Source organism: Anomaloglossus baeobatrachus, chromosome 5 (genome assembly GCF_048569485.1).
Source record: "Anomaloglossus baeobatrachus isolate aAnoBae1 chromosome 5, aAnoBae1.hap1, whole genome shotgun sequence".
NCBI classification, from domain to species: Eukaryota; Metazoa; Chordata; class Amphibia; order Anura; family Aromobatidae; genus Anomaloglossus; species Anomaloglossus baeobatrachus.
The window spans coordinates 91,297,550-91,314,978 of record NC_134357.1 but is presented as its reverse complement, the minus strand read 5'-3'; the positions used below and the strand labels follow the sequence as shown (position 1 = coordinate 91,314,978).

General features: G+C 43.7%; 1 protein-coding gene across 1 annotated transcript in view; it reads left to right on the top strand.

Moving 5' to 3' along the window:
* The first annotated feature begins 5,773 nt into the window (after positions 1–5,773).
* The window catches only part of PHYHIPL (phytanoyl-CoA 2-hydroxylase interacting protein like), a 204,119-nt gene continuing 192,463 nt past the window's right edge, over positions 5,774–17,429 (top strand). The window contains exon 1 of the mRNA XM_075348705.1: positions 5,774–6,160. Within this exon, the coding sequence (XP_075204820.1) occupies positions 6,055–6,160 (106 nt within the window). The 5' untranslated portion in view covers positions 5,774–6,054. The remainder of the gene's footprint in view (positions 6,161–17,429) is intronic.

Here is a 17,429-nt window from a genome sequence, read left to right as displayed (position 1 = left end):
CCTGTCGTTTATGTACCTCGCTGCCCGATCCGGATTTGACCTCTGCTTCGTTTGCTGATTATGTCCTTGCCTCCGATTCTCTCCCTGTTCTGCAATTCTTGGTTTGACCCTGCCTGATGACTACTCTCCGGGCTGCAGCCTTCCACAGGAAGTGATCTCCAGGGCCCTGTGTAATTCCAAATCCCTGTATAGGGGTTAAAGGCTTTCAGGGTTCTGGGGGTCCTGCTTGGTGAGTGGCTTCCCTCTAGCCTGTCCATTACAGCCAGTCTGAGTCTGTGGATCCAGGCAGGCGTTACACTATTCTTATAATCATTTTGCCGTGTGGACAACCCCTTTATTTCTATAATGTAGAATGAGGGGAAAACAGCAATTAAAAATCATGACTCCGCCTATACCGTAATTAGCCATGTTAAAATGGGTCGGAAATGTAATAAACATTGATTGTGGATACGCAAACCTGTAAATGGCCGTTTACATGATGAATGCCACCATTCTAACAATCCCATTAGGCGGCAATTGCTCACGTCTTATAAATGGACCTTATGTCCACCCTACCTAATAGCTCCATCTCTACCTAATATCTCCATCCCTACCTAATATCTCCATCCCTACCTAATATCTCCATCCCTACCTAATATCTCCATCCCTACCTAATATCTTCATCCCTACCTAATATCTCCATCCCTACCTAATATCTCCATCTTTACCTAATATCTCCATCCCTACCTAATATCTCCATCTTTACCTAATATCTCCATCCCTACCTAATATCTCCATCTTTACCTAATATCTCCATCCCTACCTAATATCTCCATCCCTACCTAATATCTTCATCCCTACCTAATATCTCCATCCCTACCTAATATCTCCATCTTTACCTAATATCTCCATCCCTACCTAATATCTCCATCTTTACCTAATATCTCCATCCCTACCTAATATCTCCATCTTTACCTAATATCTCCATCCCTACCTAATATCTCCATCCCTACCTAATATCTCCATCCCTACCTAATATCTCCATCCCTACCTAATATCTCCATCCCTACCTAATATCTCCATCTTTACCTAATATCTCCATCCCTACCTAATATCTCCATCTTTACCTAATATCTCCATCCCTACCTAATATCTCCATCTTTACCTAATATCTCCATCCCTACCTAATATCTCCATCCCTACCTAATATCTTCATCCCTACCTAATATCTCCATCTCTACCTAATATCTCCATCCCTACCTAAAATCTCCATCTTTACCTAATATCTCCATCCCTACCTAATATCTCCATCTTTACCTAATATCTCCATCCCTACCTAATATCGACATCCCTACCTATTATCTCCATCCCTACCTAATATCTCCATCCCTACCTAACATCTCCATCCCTACCTAATATCTCCATCTTTACCTAATATCTCCATCCCTACCTAATATCTCCATCTTTACCTAATATCTCCATCTTTACCTAATATCTCCATCCCTACCTAATATCTCCATCCCTACCTATTATCTCCATCCCTAACTAATATCTCCATCCCTACCTATTATCTCCATCCCTACCTAATATCTCCATCTTTACCTAATATCTCCATCCCTACCTAATATCGACATCCCTACCTATTATCTCCATCCCTACCTATTATCTCCATCCCTACCTAATATCTCCATCCCTACCTAATATCTCCATCCCTACCTAATATCGACATCCCTACCTATTATCTCCATCCCTACCTAATATCTCCATCTCTACCTAACATCTCTATCCCTACCTAACATCTCCATCCCTACCTAATATCTCCATCCCTACCTATTATCTCCATCCCTACCTAATATCTACATCCCTACCTAACATCTCCATCCCTACCTAATATCGCCATCCCTACCTAATATCTCCATCCCTACCTAATATCTCCATCCCTACCTAACATCTCCATCCCTACCTAATATCTCCATCCCTACCTAACATCTCCATCCCTACCTAACATCTCCATCCCTACCTAATATCCCCATCCCTACCTAATATCTCCATCCCTACCTAATATCCCCATCCCTACCTAATATCTCCATCCCTACCTAACATCTTCATCCCTACCTAATATCTCCATCCCTACCTAATATCTCCATCCCTACCTAATATCTCCATCCCTACCTAATATCTCCATCCCTACCTAACATCTTCATCCCTACCTAATATCTCCATCCCTACCTAATATCCCCATCCCTACCTAATATCTCCATCCCTACCTAATATCTCCATCCGTACCTAATATCTCCATCCCTACCTAATATCAACATCCCTACCTAATATCTCCATCCCTACCTAATATCTCCATCCCTACACAATATCTCCATCCCTACCTAATATCTCCATCCCTACCTAATATCTCCATCCCTACCTAATATCCCCATCCCTACCTAATATATCCATCCCTACCTAATATCTCCATCCCTACCTAATATCTCCATCCCTACCTAATATCCCCATCCCTACACAATATCTCCATCCCTACCTAATATCTCCATCCCTACCTAATATCACCATCCCTACCTAATATCCCCATCCCTACCTAATATCTCCATCCCTACCTAATATCTCCATCCCTACCTAATATATCCATCCCTACCTAATATCTCCATCCCTACCTAATATCTCCATCCCTACCTAATATCTCCATCCCTACCTAATATCTCCATCCCTACCTAATATCCCCATCCCTACCTAATATATCCATCCCTACCTAATATCTCCATCCCTACCTAATATCTCCATCCCTACCTAATATCCCCATCCCTACCTAATATATCCATCCCTACCTAATATATCCATCCCTACCTAATATCTCCATCCCTACCTATTATCTCCATCCCTACCTAATATCTCCATCTTTACCTAATATCTCCATCCCTACCTAATATCGACATCCCTACCTATTATCTCCATCCCTACCTATTATCTCCATCCCTACCTAATATCTCCATCCCTACCTAATATCTCCATCCCTACCTAATATCGACATCCCTACCTATTATCTCCATCCCTACCTAATATCTCCATCCCTACCTAACATCTCTATCCCTACCTAACATCTCCATCCCTACCTAATATCTCCATCCCTACCTATTATCTCCATCCCTACCTAATATCTCCATCCCTACCTAACATCTCCATCCCTACCTAATATCTCCATCCCTACCTAACATCTCCATCCCTACCTAACATCTCCATCCCTACCTAATATCCCCATCCCTACCTAATATCTCCATCCCTACCTAATATCCCCATCCCTACCTATTATCTCCATCCCTACCTAATATCTCCATCCCTACCTATTATCTCCATCCCTACCTAATATCTCCATCTTTACCTAATATCTCCATCCCTACCTAATATCGACATCCCTACCTATTATCTCCATCCCTACCTATTATCTCCATCCCTACCTAATATCTCCATCCCTACCTAATATCTCCATCCCTACCTAATATCGACATCCCTACCTATTATCTCCATCCCTACCTAATATCTCCATCCCTACCTAACATCTCTATCCCTACCTAACATCTCCATCCCTACCTAATATCTCCATCCCTACCTATTATCTCCATCCCTACCTAATATCTCCATCCCTACCTAACATCTCCATCCCTACCTAATATCTCCATCCCTACCTAATATCTCCATCCCTACCTAATATCTCCATCCCTACCTAACATCTCCATCCCTACCTAATATCTCCATCCCTACCTAACATCTCCATCCCTACCTAACATCTCCATCCCTACCTAATATCCCCATCCCTACCTAATATCTCCATCCCTACCTAATATCCCCATCCCTACCTAATATCTCCATCCCTACCTAATATCTCCATCCCTACCTAACATCTTCATCCCTACCTAATATCTCCATCCCTACCTAATATCCCCATCCCTACCTAATATCTCCATCCCTACCTAATATCTCCATCCCTACCTAATATCTCCATCCCTACCTAATATCAACATCCCTACCTAATATCTCCATCCCTACCTAATATCTCCATCCCTACCTAATATCTCCATCCCTACACAATATCTCCATCCCTACCTAATATCTCCATCCCTACCTAATATCTCCATCCCTACCTAATATCGCCATCCCTACCTAATATATCCATCCCTACCTAATATCTCCATCCCTACCTAATATCTCCATCCCTACCTAATATCCCCATCCCTACACAATATCTCCATCCCTACCTAATATCTCCATCCCTACCTAATATCTCCATCCCTACCTAATCCCCATCCCTACCTAATATCTCCATCCCTACCTAATATCTCCATCCCTACCTAATATATCCATCCCTACCTAATATATCCATCCCTACCTAATATCTCCATCCCTACCTAATATCCCCATCCCTACCTAATATCTCCTTCCCTACCTAATATCTCCATCCCTACCTAATATCTCCATCCCTACCTAATATCTCCATCCCTACCTAATATCTCCATCCCTACCTAATATCTCCATCCCTACACAATATCTCCATCCCTACCTAATATCTCCATCCCTACCTAATATCTCCATCCCTACCTAATATCCCCATCCCTACCTAATATATCCATCCCTACCTAATATCTCCATCCCTACCTAATATCTCCATCCCTACCTAATATCTCCATCCCTACCTAATATATCCATCCCTACCTAATATATCCATCCCTACCTAATATCTCCATCCCTACCTAATATCCCCATCCCTACCTAATATCTCCTTCCCTACCTAATATCTCCATCCCTACCTAATATCTCCATCTCTACCTAATATCTCCATCCCTACCTAATATCTCCATCCCTACCTAATATCTCCATCCCTACCTAATATCTCCATCTCTACCTAATATCTCCATCCCTACCTAATATCGCCATTCCTACCTAACATCTCCATCTCTACCTAATATCTCCATCTCTACCTAATATCTCCATCCCTACCTAATAACTCCATCCCTACCTTATATCTCCATCCCTACCTAATATCTCCATCCCTACCTAATATCTCCATCCCTACCTAATATCTCCATCCCTACCTAATATCCCCATCCCTACCTAATATCCCCATCCCTACCTAATATCTCCATCCCTACCTAATATCTCCATCCCTACCTAATATCTCCATCTCTACCTAATATCTCCATCCCTACCTAATATCTCCATCCCTACCTAATATCTCCATCCCTACCTAATATCCCCATGCCTACCTAATATCTCCATCCCTACCTAATATCTCCATCCCTACCTAATATCTCCATCCCTACCTAATATCTCCATCTCTACCTAATATCTCCATCCCTACCTAATATCTCCATCCCTACCTAATATCTCCATCCCTACCTATCTTCATCCCTACCTAATATCTCCATCCCTACCTAATATCTCCATCCCTACCTAATATCTCCATCCCTACCTATCTTCATCCCTACCTAATATCTCCATCCCTACCTAATATCTCCATCCCTACCCAATATCTCCATCCCTACCTAATATCTCCATCCCTACCTAATATCTCCATCCCTACCTAATATCTCCTTCCCTACCTAATATCTCCCCCAGGAATCCTCTGTGCATGCTATCATCAGGGGGCTGATCTGTGTGACAGCTTTAGCTTGCACTGGATGAAGCCTATTACATAAGAGCTTGCTTGATCCAGCCTTGCTGCAGCCTTCATGAATGAGGGAGTCAAGGATCTGCAGCAAAGACTCACAAGTCATCAGCCCTTGTGGACTGTTTCCCCCACCCCCTTCTTCTGAGCTCAGCCTGTGCTGTTGCTGCTGCTGTGCTGGTGACACTCCTTCTCTGCCCTGCTGCTGCTGCTGTGCTGGTGACACTCCTTCTCTCTGCCCATGTAGGAGCCATTCAGCTGGCTGGACACCGCCTCCTCCTCTTCCAGCCAGACCCAGGCACTGCAAGGCACCTCTGAGACAGCTGAGGGAAGCAGGGAGATTCAGCCAGGGCTTTAAATCCACCATTCAAGAATAGATACAGTATATCCACATTTCCAGACACAACATGGAGGTACCACGCCTGAGTCAACACATCAACAGCCCCAACAGCCCCTGTGAGGAAATGATCAAGAACCTGAGCCTGGAATCTATTCAGCTGTGTGAGAGGGACGGTAAGAGGCAGCTCTATATAATCCTTATTCTCCACATTGTAGCATTGCATGTGTACAGTCATATGTGTCCAGACACTGAGAACAATAGATCCCCCAATATGCACACAGCTAAGAAAATAGAAATGTCTCCCAATCTATGGACACAGGCTGGATCACCTAGAGATGCTGCCAGCTATTGATTCTCCTCTCCCCTTTTTGCTTGCAAAGCTGTGGGTGATTTGCATTGCAGTATTTCAATTTACACCATGCAGCTCTGTTCATGCAAAGCATGCTTACAAATGGGTCTTCTGCTCTGCCCCAGTGATGATGCTCCTGCCAGCTGGCTTGGAGTGTATCATATTTACAGGATGTGGATTGTTTACAAATATATACTTCTGTTATCAGATCCAAAGATAATGAAGAGCTAAGGTGTTTTATATTATGGGGGTGTCATGGGGGGGAGGGGAAGCTTGAAGGTAAGCTGTGCAATTTCAGGACCATGGACAGATGATCCTACAGGATTCTGGGCTAGGAGTCAAGAAATGCTGCTAAGCATCTGCACTCCACTGGCACTCAATGTGGTGTAGCAGAGTCATAAAAATCCTTCAACTCTTTCCATAGTCTTTAGAACATTAGTATTCCAGACTGAAATTAATATGTCCCCCTCTAACCATGGAAGTAGTCCATTTGTGGATCACTGGGAGCGTTTCATTCATTGGCGCAGTTGCAGACAGTCAGATTTCCTGACACACCTGTGTGTATCAAAGCTTTGTTCTGATGATATAGTAAAAAATAAAATAAAAAACAATGAAATCTATTGTATGTCAGTGTAAATGATGCAGTATTCATAGGAGCAGTAGAATTAATTATAGAGTCTTATTACGCAATTACTTAATGATTATTATCGATGTCAATTCAGTTAAAATTGAGTAAAAATATGTGTCCTCCATCACTGAGCGGTAAAGTATTTATATTGTCTTCTTAGCGTTGGTGCATTACAGTTGGAAGTTCACCAGCCTATGCATTTTCCCAGAAAGTAGATGTGTGGCAGTGCAAGGCAAGGGATAGGATTGGTCACCGCAATCCAAATTCTCTCAAATTGAGTCTAGATTATAACCTGGCTCATGTTGTTTCTCTATAACATGGAGTGGCAGCTCCTGTGAAAATCATTTAATGTACTGTCATTTTTATTTAGAGCCCAACTCTGACCAAGAAGACAACAGAGACGTTAATGGAAAGTGATCAGCCTCTCACCACCATGCTAGAATTAGGAACACAGGTGGTAGATTGCATTTATATGACTGTGGTATTGTGTGCAAGAGCCAAGGGTACTGTAACTAGTCACATCTTGTGTATCATCTATATCTATCTATCTATCTATCCTAGATCTATTATTTCTATCCATCTATCCCATATCTATCAATCATCTGTCTATCCATCCATCCACTATCTATCTATCTATTCATCCATCCAACTATGTATCTATCTATCTATCTATCTATCTATCTTAGATCTGTCTATTATCTCTATCCATCTATCCCATATCTATCAATTATCTGTCTATCCATCCACTATCTATCTATCCAGCTATCCCTCTATCTATTTATCTATCTATTATCTATCTATCTATTCATCCATCCATCCAACTATGTATCTATCTATCTATCAATCAATCAATCAATCACCTGTCTATCCATTCATCTATCCATCTATCCCTCTATCATCTATCTATATATCTATCCATGTATCTATTATCTCTCTATCTATCTATACCATATCTATCTGCCAATCATCTATCAATTCATCCAAATATCTATCTATCTATCCCTCTATCTATCGATCTATCTATCTAGCGATCTATCTATAACCTCTAGCTATCTATCCCATATCAATCAATCATTAAACCATCCATCCAACTATCTATCTATCCCGCTATCTACCTATCTATCTATCTATCCATCCATTATCTATCTATCTAGCCATCCAACCATCTATCCCTCTATCAATCAATAATTTAACTATCCATCCAACTATCTATCTATCCCTCTATCTACCTATCTATCCATCCATTATCTATATATCTATCTATCTATCCAACCATCTATCCGTCTATCTATCTATCCATCTATCCATTATATATCCCTCTATCTATCTATCTATCTATCCATTATCTATCCCCCTATCTATCTATCTATCTATCCATCCATTATCTATCCCCCTATCTATCTATCTATCTATCTGTCCATCCAACCATCTATCCGTCTATCTATCTATCCATCTATCCATTATCTATCCCTCTATCTATCTATCTATCTATCTATCCATCCATTATCTATCCCCCTATCTATCTATCTATCTATCCATCCATTATCTATCCCCCTATCTATCTATCTATCTATCTGTCCATCCAACCATCTATCCGTCTATCTATCTAGCCATCTATCCATTATCTATCCCTCTATCTATCTATTCATCCATTATCTATCCCCCATCTATCTATCTATCTATCTATCTATCCATCCAACCATCTATCCGTCTATCTGTCTATCTATCTATCCATTAGCTATCCCTCCATCTATCTATCTCATATCTCTATTTCTGTCTACTGTACATATGCATGCTTGTATATATATATATATATATATATATATATATATATATATATACATATATATATGGAGAATTGCAAATGACTTTCATAGCCTGAAATAAATTGGCTATTTTATTTCTCATTATATTCTATCAGGTTTCATAATGGGAAGAAAGGGCTTGTAAAGGCAGTTATGGTTTTCAATGGCACGAGGATTATGAGAGGGAAACAATTCTAGCCATAAAAAGTATCGATCCTTCTCATTGCCCAAAGAATGAGATATTAGTCCCGGTTAGTCTAATGTTTAGCTCGTTCTCTTGTACGTGTAGGTATTTCTTTTATTATTTTGTGGCACATATATATATTTTTAAAGGTATTTTTATTTTTTATTTCAGCATTTTTTTTTCTATTTTTGCTATAAAAACAGCAAAAATAAATTTTTTTGGCAATCCAGTCCAAATTTTGACAGCCTCGTCTCAAAATATTAAGGCTCTGTTCACACTCTTGACACACAGTAGCTTCTCATTACAGCTATGATGGATACAATGTGATACGGTTCTTAGCAGATCCTGGTGGATCCTGTTGACTGTCGAGTTTTCATTCATTAAATAAAACAATAGCACACAGACTATTTTGTTCTTGCAATGAAAACCTAATGGAAACCCAAGAGTGGAGAGGAGCAGTAATGTGAACAGAGACTTAAGGTGGGGTGACCACCCGGGACGGACCGGTGGGATCTTTCTGGCTTGGGTTGTAGCAATTTTTGTTCTTGTCTGAATACATTTTTTAATTGCGCTCTGTTTAACAGGGAAGACAAATACCCTCTGAAACATGTCAGCAGCACTTTCAATGGTCGGTGTGAAGATATATCATACTAATTGGACAATAGTATCATTAGGCACTGTGAACTTGTTATACTGGACAAATGAAGACTTCAGTTTTATAGGGTGCAAAGATCTCTCATTGCAAAACAACATGATAAGGTGGGGGGGGGTCTTGTGGCATTACAATTTATAGGTTTTACACTAAAGGCCGCTTTACACGCAGTGACATCGCTAAAGCGATGTCGTAGGGGTCCCGGAATTCGTGACGCACATCCGGCCGCTTTAGCGATGTCGTTGCGTGTGACATTTACGTGCGATCGAAAAAGGTCGCAAAATTGTTCAAACTCGTTAATCGTTGACATGCTCCCCTATTCCCAATTATCGTTGCTGCTGCAGTTACGATGGTGTTCGTCGTTCCTGCGGCAGCACACATCGCTATGTGTGACACCGCAAAAACGAGGAACCTCACCTTACCTGCGGCCGCCGGCAATGAGGAAGGAAGGAGGTGGGCGGGATGTTACGTCCCGCTCATCTCCGCCCCTCCGCTTCTATTGGGCGGCCGCTTAGTGACATCACTGTGACGCCGAACGAACCGCCCCCTTAGAAAAGAAGCGGTTCGCCGATCACAGTGACGTCGCTAGGCAGGTAAGTAATGTGACGGATCCGAGCGATTTTGTGCGCCATGTGCAGTGATTTGCCCGTGATGCACAAACGATGGGGGCGGGTACGCACGCTAGCAATCTCACTAATAAGATCGCAGCGTGTAAAGCGGCCTTAAAGTCTGAGAACTTTTCGTGTGCGGTTGTCAGGTCAGACAGTATGAAAAAGTTCCTAATTCAGATCTAAAAGTCCATAGCTAATATGAGTATGAAATGTAAAGTTTGTATTGGGTTTAGTTATACAATTTTCATGGTAGAATTCAATACAATTTAATACTATCCTTGAAAAACAAACAAAAAAACCTAATATAAATTAAACTACGGTGTACTTTTTTTTCAAGGGATTGTCTATCAGTGATAAGTGGCATCAGTCAGAAGGATACGTTTTTTCATGTTTCTTTAACATCTCGTTCTATACGTTTTCGAATCCTTCAGCTTCAGCAATAAGTTAAAGGGCACCTGTCAGGTGCAATATGCACACAGAACCATGAGCAGTTCTAGGTGCATATTGCTAATCCCTGCCTAACTGTCCCGGCATCTAGTAGCATAGATAAAGGGATCTTTAGAAAAATTATTTCTAAAGATCATTTATGATATGCTAATGAGGCCAGTGACTAGACACAAGGGATTTATTTCCCTTGGCTAGTCGACCCCTTAGCATATAACATGCTAATGAATGCGCAGTGTCAGAGGCATGGTCACTCTCACCTCTCTGCTGCCACCGCAGCGTCGAAAAGCCGTCAAAGCTGAAAACCAGCAGTGGCAGCAGAGAGGTGAGAGCGACCATGCCTCTGACACTGCGCATTCATTAGCATGTTATAACACGGTACAAAGATATATTTTACTTGTATTAGCATGTTAGTACGCCCACTAAGGGGGCCAACTAGCCAAGGGAAATAATGCCCTTGCAACTAGTCGCTGGCCTCATTAGCATATAATAAGCGGTCTTTAGAAATACTTTTTCTGATAAGTGATGACTTTATAAAACCCTCCGCAATTTAATATGATTATCAACATATATATATATTTAAAAAGTCAAAATTGAAAAATTCGATTTCATCTTGTTTAACTTTTGCAATTCCTTGTAGTCACAGTTGCATTAGTTGGTTCCTCCACTAGGACAGGCACCCCGCACATAACCTGCATAGGTATAGGGGGCCGCTCAACTCTTCCCTGACAGATGAAGTCATGGGAAAGAAGGGATCGAGAATGCTGAATTCAATACTATATTCTACTGTCCTACATACATGTAAACCGATTAAAAAAGTATCTGATAGTGGCTTCTCCCTTCCCCTCATTGACAGTAGGGGTGGACATATCATTGGTGCAGCCTGTGCAGCCACATAGAGGAGGCCCAAGTGTTGGGGTGGGGCATTTTCACTCCTAAAGCAGGTGGAATTGTGCATCATGATGAGCTATTGGACTGCAAAAGGCCCATAAATTGTTCTCCACAGGGGCCTTCTTCAATATGTGTCCACCAGCGATTGAAAGCATATGCTTGTCTGGCCAAACCCCAATGCACATGTGTATATGTGTGATCGACAGGAATCGATCATGGGTAAATGAGCCTGACCACTATTGAAAGCGCATAGGGACCTTTTCTCCTTTTTTCTGTGAAACTATCAGTTACCAAAGGAAATACTACCGTAATTATAGGCAATGTTCTCTTTTATTCAGTCAGTATTGAGAGTCTGTATATATGTATACATACATCATCCATATGTCTCCTGTATTACAAAAGTGGGTTGATGGAAAGTAGTAGACCTCCATACATAGCATCTGCTGCTGGTGGGTTACGGCATCCTTCTCCGGCTTCCAATATGAAATAATGACAGATTAGATCAGGTATTGGTGTCTGTGTATCCTCAATTATACCGTAGTCTCGCTAATATCTAGATCTGGACAGTTTCCTTCTCTACCTTTTCTTGATTCCAGAAGCAGCCTCACTTTGCTGGAGCAGGGGTAATGTCGTACACAGCACTGAGGCAGATGGTAGACCTTGTAATATATACCATAGGTATGATAAGGTTCAGAACAAGAGCCCCTTTTTCCTAAAGCACTGTGACCTGGCAAATAGCTGTCTTTATGCCCTAATGTGGATTAGTGGCATATTCACAGGGTCCCCCTAATAGTACAAAACCATTAAAGCACCACTCCAGCGTTTTTTTATTTCTCCGCTGAAGTGATGGTTTAAATTTAAGTTCCTTGCCCCCGATCCTACACTCAGCCTTCGATGCCGGAAGTCACAACTCAATACAAGTCTATCAGAGCCTTGTTCTAGCCTTGTTTTGGCTCTCATAGACATGTATTGAGAGCTTATCACATAGCTTCTGACCTCCAGTCAGTGAGAAGTTGCTGCACAAAATAGTGCCACGGGACTGGAGCAACGCCTAAAAAAGGTGAAGACGTTGGAAGATCAGTATAAGACCAGGGGCAGGGGACTAAGGCGGGCTTTGCACACTGCGACATCGCAGGTGCGATGTCGGTGGGGTCAAATTGAAAATGACGCACTTCCGGCATCGCATGCGACATCGCAGTGTGTAAAGCCTAGATGATACGATTAACGAGCGCAAAAGCGTCGTTATCGTATCATCGGTGCAGCGTCGGCGTAATCCATGATTACGCTGACGCGACGGTCCGATGTTGTTCCTCGCTCCTGCGGCAGCACACATCGCTGTGTGTGAAGCCGCAGGAGCGAGGAACATCTCCTACCGGCCTCACTGCGGCTTCCGTAGGATATGCGGAAGGAAAGAGATGGGCAGGATGTTTACATCCTGCTCATCTCCGCCCCTCCGCTCCGATTGGCCGCCTGCCGTGTGACGTCACAGTGACGCCGCACGACCCGCCCCCTTAACAAGGAGGCGGGCCGCCGGCCACAGGGACGTCGCACGGCAGGTGAGTGTGTGTGTGAAGCTGGCGTAGCGATAATTTTCGCTACGCCAGCTATCACCATATATCGCTGCTGCGACGGGGGCGGGCACTATCGCACTCGGCATCGCAGCATCGGGCTGCGATGTCGCAGTGTGCAAAGCCCGCCTTAGATTTAAAGCACAACTCCAGCGCTAAAAAAAACAACCTGGAGTGGTGCTTTAAAGAAATATTCCACTCTGCAAATATAGATACAGTAAGGGGTACTTTGCACGTTGCGACATCGCTACCGAAATATTGTTGGGGTCACGGTTGTTGAGACGCACATCCGGTGCCGGTAGCGACATCGCAATGTGTAAATCCTAGGAGCGACGATGAATGAGCGTGAAACAGTAAAAAATCGCTGATCTGTGTCATGTCGTTCATTTACTTAATGTCGCTCCTGCTGGAGGTATGATGTTGTTTGTCGCTCCAGCGGCGTCACACATCGCTGTGTGTGAAGCCGCTGGAACGACAAACATCTCCTTACCTGCGTCCCGACGGCAATGCGGAAGGAAGGAGGTGGGCGGGATGTTACGCCCCGCTCATCTCCGCCCCTCCGCTTCTATTGGCCGGCCGCTTAGTGATGTCGCGGTGACGCCGCACGCACCTCCCCCTTGAAGGAGGGATTGTTCGGCAGTCACAGCGACGACGCCGACTAGGTATGTGCGTGTGAAGTTGCCGTAGCAATAATGTTCGCTACGGCAGCAATCACAAGATATCGCATGTGCGATGGGGGTGGATACTATCGCGCTGGACATCGCTAGCCGATGCTAGCGATGTCGCAATGTGCAAAGTACCCCTAAGACATGTCTTACTGACTATAAACACATTCTTTTAGAATTAAAGGGGTTTTCCACTACTTTGACATTGATGGCCTATTCTTAGGATAGGTCATCAATATCTGACAGCCCCGCACCTCTGCCGATCAACTGATCTCGGTCCCAGCGGCAGCAGGAGGCAGCTGGAAATGCTCAGTTCTGGCGCTGCTCCGTCTTCTTATAGCAGCTGTGGCCGGGTACTGCAGATCTGCCTCCCATACTAATCAATAGAAGGCTGGATGTGCAGTACCCGGCCGCAGCCTCTATCAGAAGATGGAGCAGCTCCGAAACAGAGCATTTTTGGCTGCCTGCTGCCGCCAGGAACGAGAACAGCTGATTGACGGAGGTGCGGGGTGTCAGAAACTAGCCGATCAGACATTGATGACCTATCCTGAGGATAGGCTGTCATTGTGAAAGTAGTGAACAACCCCTTTAAATATTCATCCTACTTGAAAATTCACTTTTCCCACAGTTAATAGACAGAAATACAAGAGAAAACAATAGCACACATCTTTATGAGTTCCCTTGTTTATGAAAGAAATGGCGGTAATGCAGAACTGCTAGGACTGCTCTGATATTTACACAGCCAATCTAAGGCGGGCTTTGCAAATTACGACATTGCATGCCGATGCCTCGATGTCGAGTGCGATAGTCCCCGCCCCCGTCGCAGCTGCGATATCTTGTGTTTGCAGGCGTTGCGAACATTATCGCTACGCCAGCTTCACATGTACTCACCTGTCCTGTGACGTCGCTCTGGCCGACGAACCGCCTCCTTTCTAAGGGGGCAGGTCGTGCGGCGTCACAGCGATGTCACACGGCAGGCGGCCAATAGCAGCGGAGGGGCGGAGATGAGCAGGATGTAAACATTCCACCCACCTCCTTCCTTCTCATAGCAGCCGGGATGCAGGTTGGGTGATGTTCCTCGCTCCTGTGGCTTTACACACAGCGATGTGTGCTGCCGCAGGAACGAGGAACAACATCGTACCTGTCGCTGCACCGGCATTATGGAAATGTCGGAGACTACACCGATGATACGATAATAGAAGAAGCTGTGGAAAAATAAAGCGCAATAGGGTCTTACCCTTGTATGTAGGGGTATAGGATGGGGGATCAATACTACTCACCAAATGTGGTTATGAGAGTCACAACCACTGTAATCACACGTAAAATTTGACCACGGCAGCAGCAACCCAAAGCGGCAGATAACAGAGAGAGGTAGAAACCGGGTTCTTCAAAGCCGCGCCAATGATCACCAGCCAAAGGATCAGATCAATGAAGCTTTATTGTTGCATCGGTCTACGAGTTTCAGGAGCCCTGCTCCCTTCCTCAGGACCATCAGATACAAGCATACATCAAATCTCAAAATTGATGTATGCTTGTATCTGATGGTCCTGAGGAAGGGAGCAGGGCTCCTGAAACTCGTAGACCGATGCAACAATAAAGCTTCATTGATCTGATCCTTTGGCTGGTGATCATTGGCGCGGCTTTGAAGAACCCGGTTTCTACCTCTCTCTGTGAGGATACGATAATGACGCTTTTGCGCTCGTTCATCGTATCAATAAGGTTTTACACACTATGACATCGCAAGTGACGCCGGATGTGCGTCACTTTCGATTTCACCCCACCGACATCGCAGCTGCGATGTCGTAGTGTGCAAAGCCGGCCTAAGAGCGTCGGACAGAGACAGAACCAAAGCAGATTTCAACCATATGGCAATTTTAATGGTGACCATTCTTGGCTTTGGGGATTCAGCATCTGTCAGATTAAGATTTAAGATTGCCGTGAAATAAAAAGGAATATTAGAAACTTCCTAAATTGGAAGACTGCTCTTATATTTTGCATTATATTTCATAAACGACACTGAGATTTGTTAATAATGTCTTTAGGCTTAATACTAGACCAGGCAGACAGAAAAATATCACCATGGTTCATGGTTCGTAATAGATTTGTTGCATGTTTATAGATATGTTAAGATACTTCTCATGCCGCCTCTTGGCTGGATTACCTAAGAGGTTGTCCACTACTTTTACATTGATAGACTATTCCTAGGATAGGTCATCAATGTTTGATCAGCCGGGGTCCAACACTCGGCACCCCCACCGATCAGCTGCTTCCTGTGCCGGCGGCAGCAGCAGGTGGCCAAAAATGGTGAGTTTTAAGGGTGCTTTACACGCTGCGATATCGCTAACGATTTATCGTCGGGGTCACGGTGTTTGTGACGCACATCTGGTGTCGTTAGCGACATCGCAGCGTGTAACACGTATGAGCGACCTTCAACGATCGCAAAAGTGGTAAAAATCGTTGGTGTTGGCGAGGTCGTCCAAACACCAAATATCGTTGTCAGGTGAGTAACGAGGTTGTTTGTCGTTCCTGCGGCAGCACACATCGCTATGTGTGACACCGCAGGAACGACGAACATCTCCTTACCTGCCTCCTCCGGCAATGAGGAAGGAAAGAGGTGGGCGGGATGTTCCGGCCGCTCATCTCCGCCCCTCCGCTTCTATTGGACGGCCGCTTAGTGACGCCGCAGTGACGTCGCTATGACGCCGAATGCACCTCCACGTTGAGGGAGGCATTGTTCGGCGGTCACAGCGACGTCGCTGACAAGGTATGTGCGTGTGACGCTGCCGTAGCGATAATGTTCGCTACGGCAGCGATCACCACATATCGCACCACCGACGGGGGCGGGTGCTATTGCTCGCGACATTGCTAGCAATCGCTAGCGATGTTGCAGCATGTAAAGCACCCTTTACAGCTGCGGCGTCTTCTGATAGTGGCCACAGCCGGGTACTGCACATCCACCTCCTATTGATTTGAATAGGAGGCAAATGTACAGTACCTGGTCATTATCTGAAGACGGGCATCTCTAGAACTAAGCATTTCCAGCCACCTCCTGCCAAAGCCAGCACCGATAACAGCTGATCGGCAGAGATGTCAGACCCCAACCGATCAGACATTGATGGCCTATCCTACATCAATGTTAAAGTAGTGAACAACTTCTATAACACCGATTTTTTTTTTGTGTCCAAATTGTGTTGAACGTCATTATTAAATTACGCGCATTTTAGGACTCCCCTTTTCTACACACTTTTGAAAACTATCTGACACGTAAAAATTTGGTGAATAGTGTGTGACTTCTTTATGAAACTTGTTCCAGAATGTCATATATTTTTGTTTAATCTGCCCAATTTATATCTACATACTAAGGTATATGTACATGCACTCGGATTGACTGATGCATTATTTCCATCTCAGGTCATTTGAATGAGTCAGGTATTGATTAAACATCCTTCTATAGCCTGTGATGTAAGTGTAAGCCTGCTGTTTGCTGTTTTGTCCTGAATTTGCTCTTAGTTTGCATTTCCTTTACCAGTGAACATCCTGAAAAAGCAAATTTCTCAATATACATTCTAGCTTCTACTACCATTGTAAAAGTAATATACAGCGGCTGAAATAAGTATTGAAGTCGTCACCAATTTTCTAAGTAAA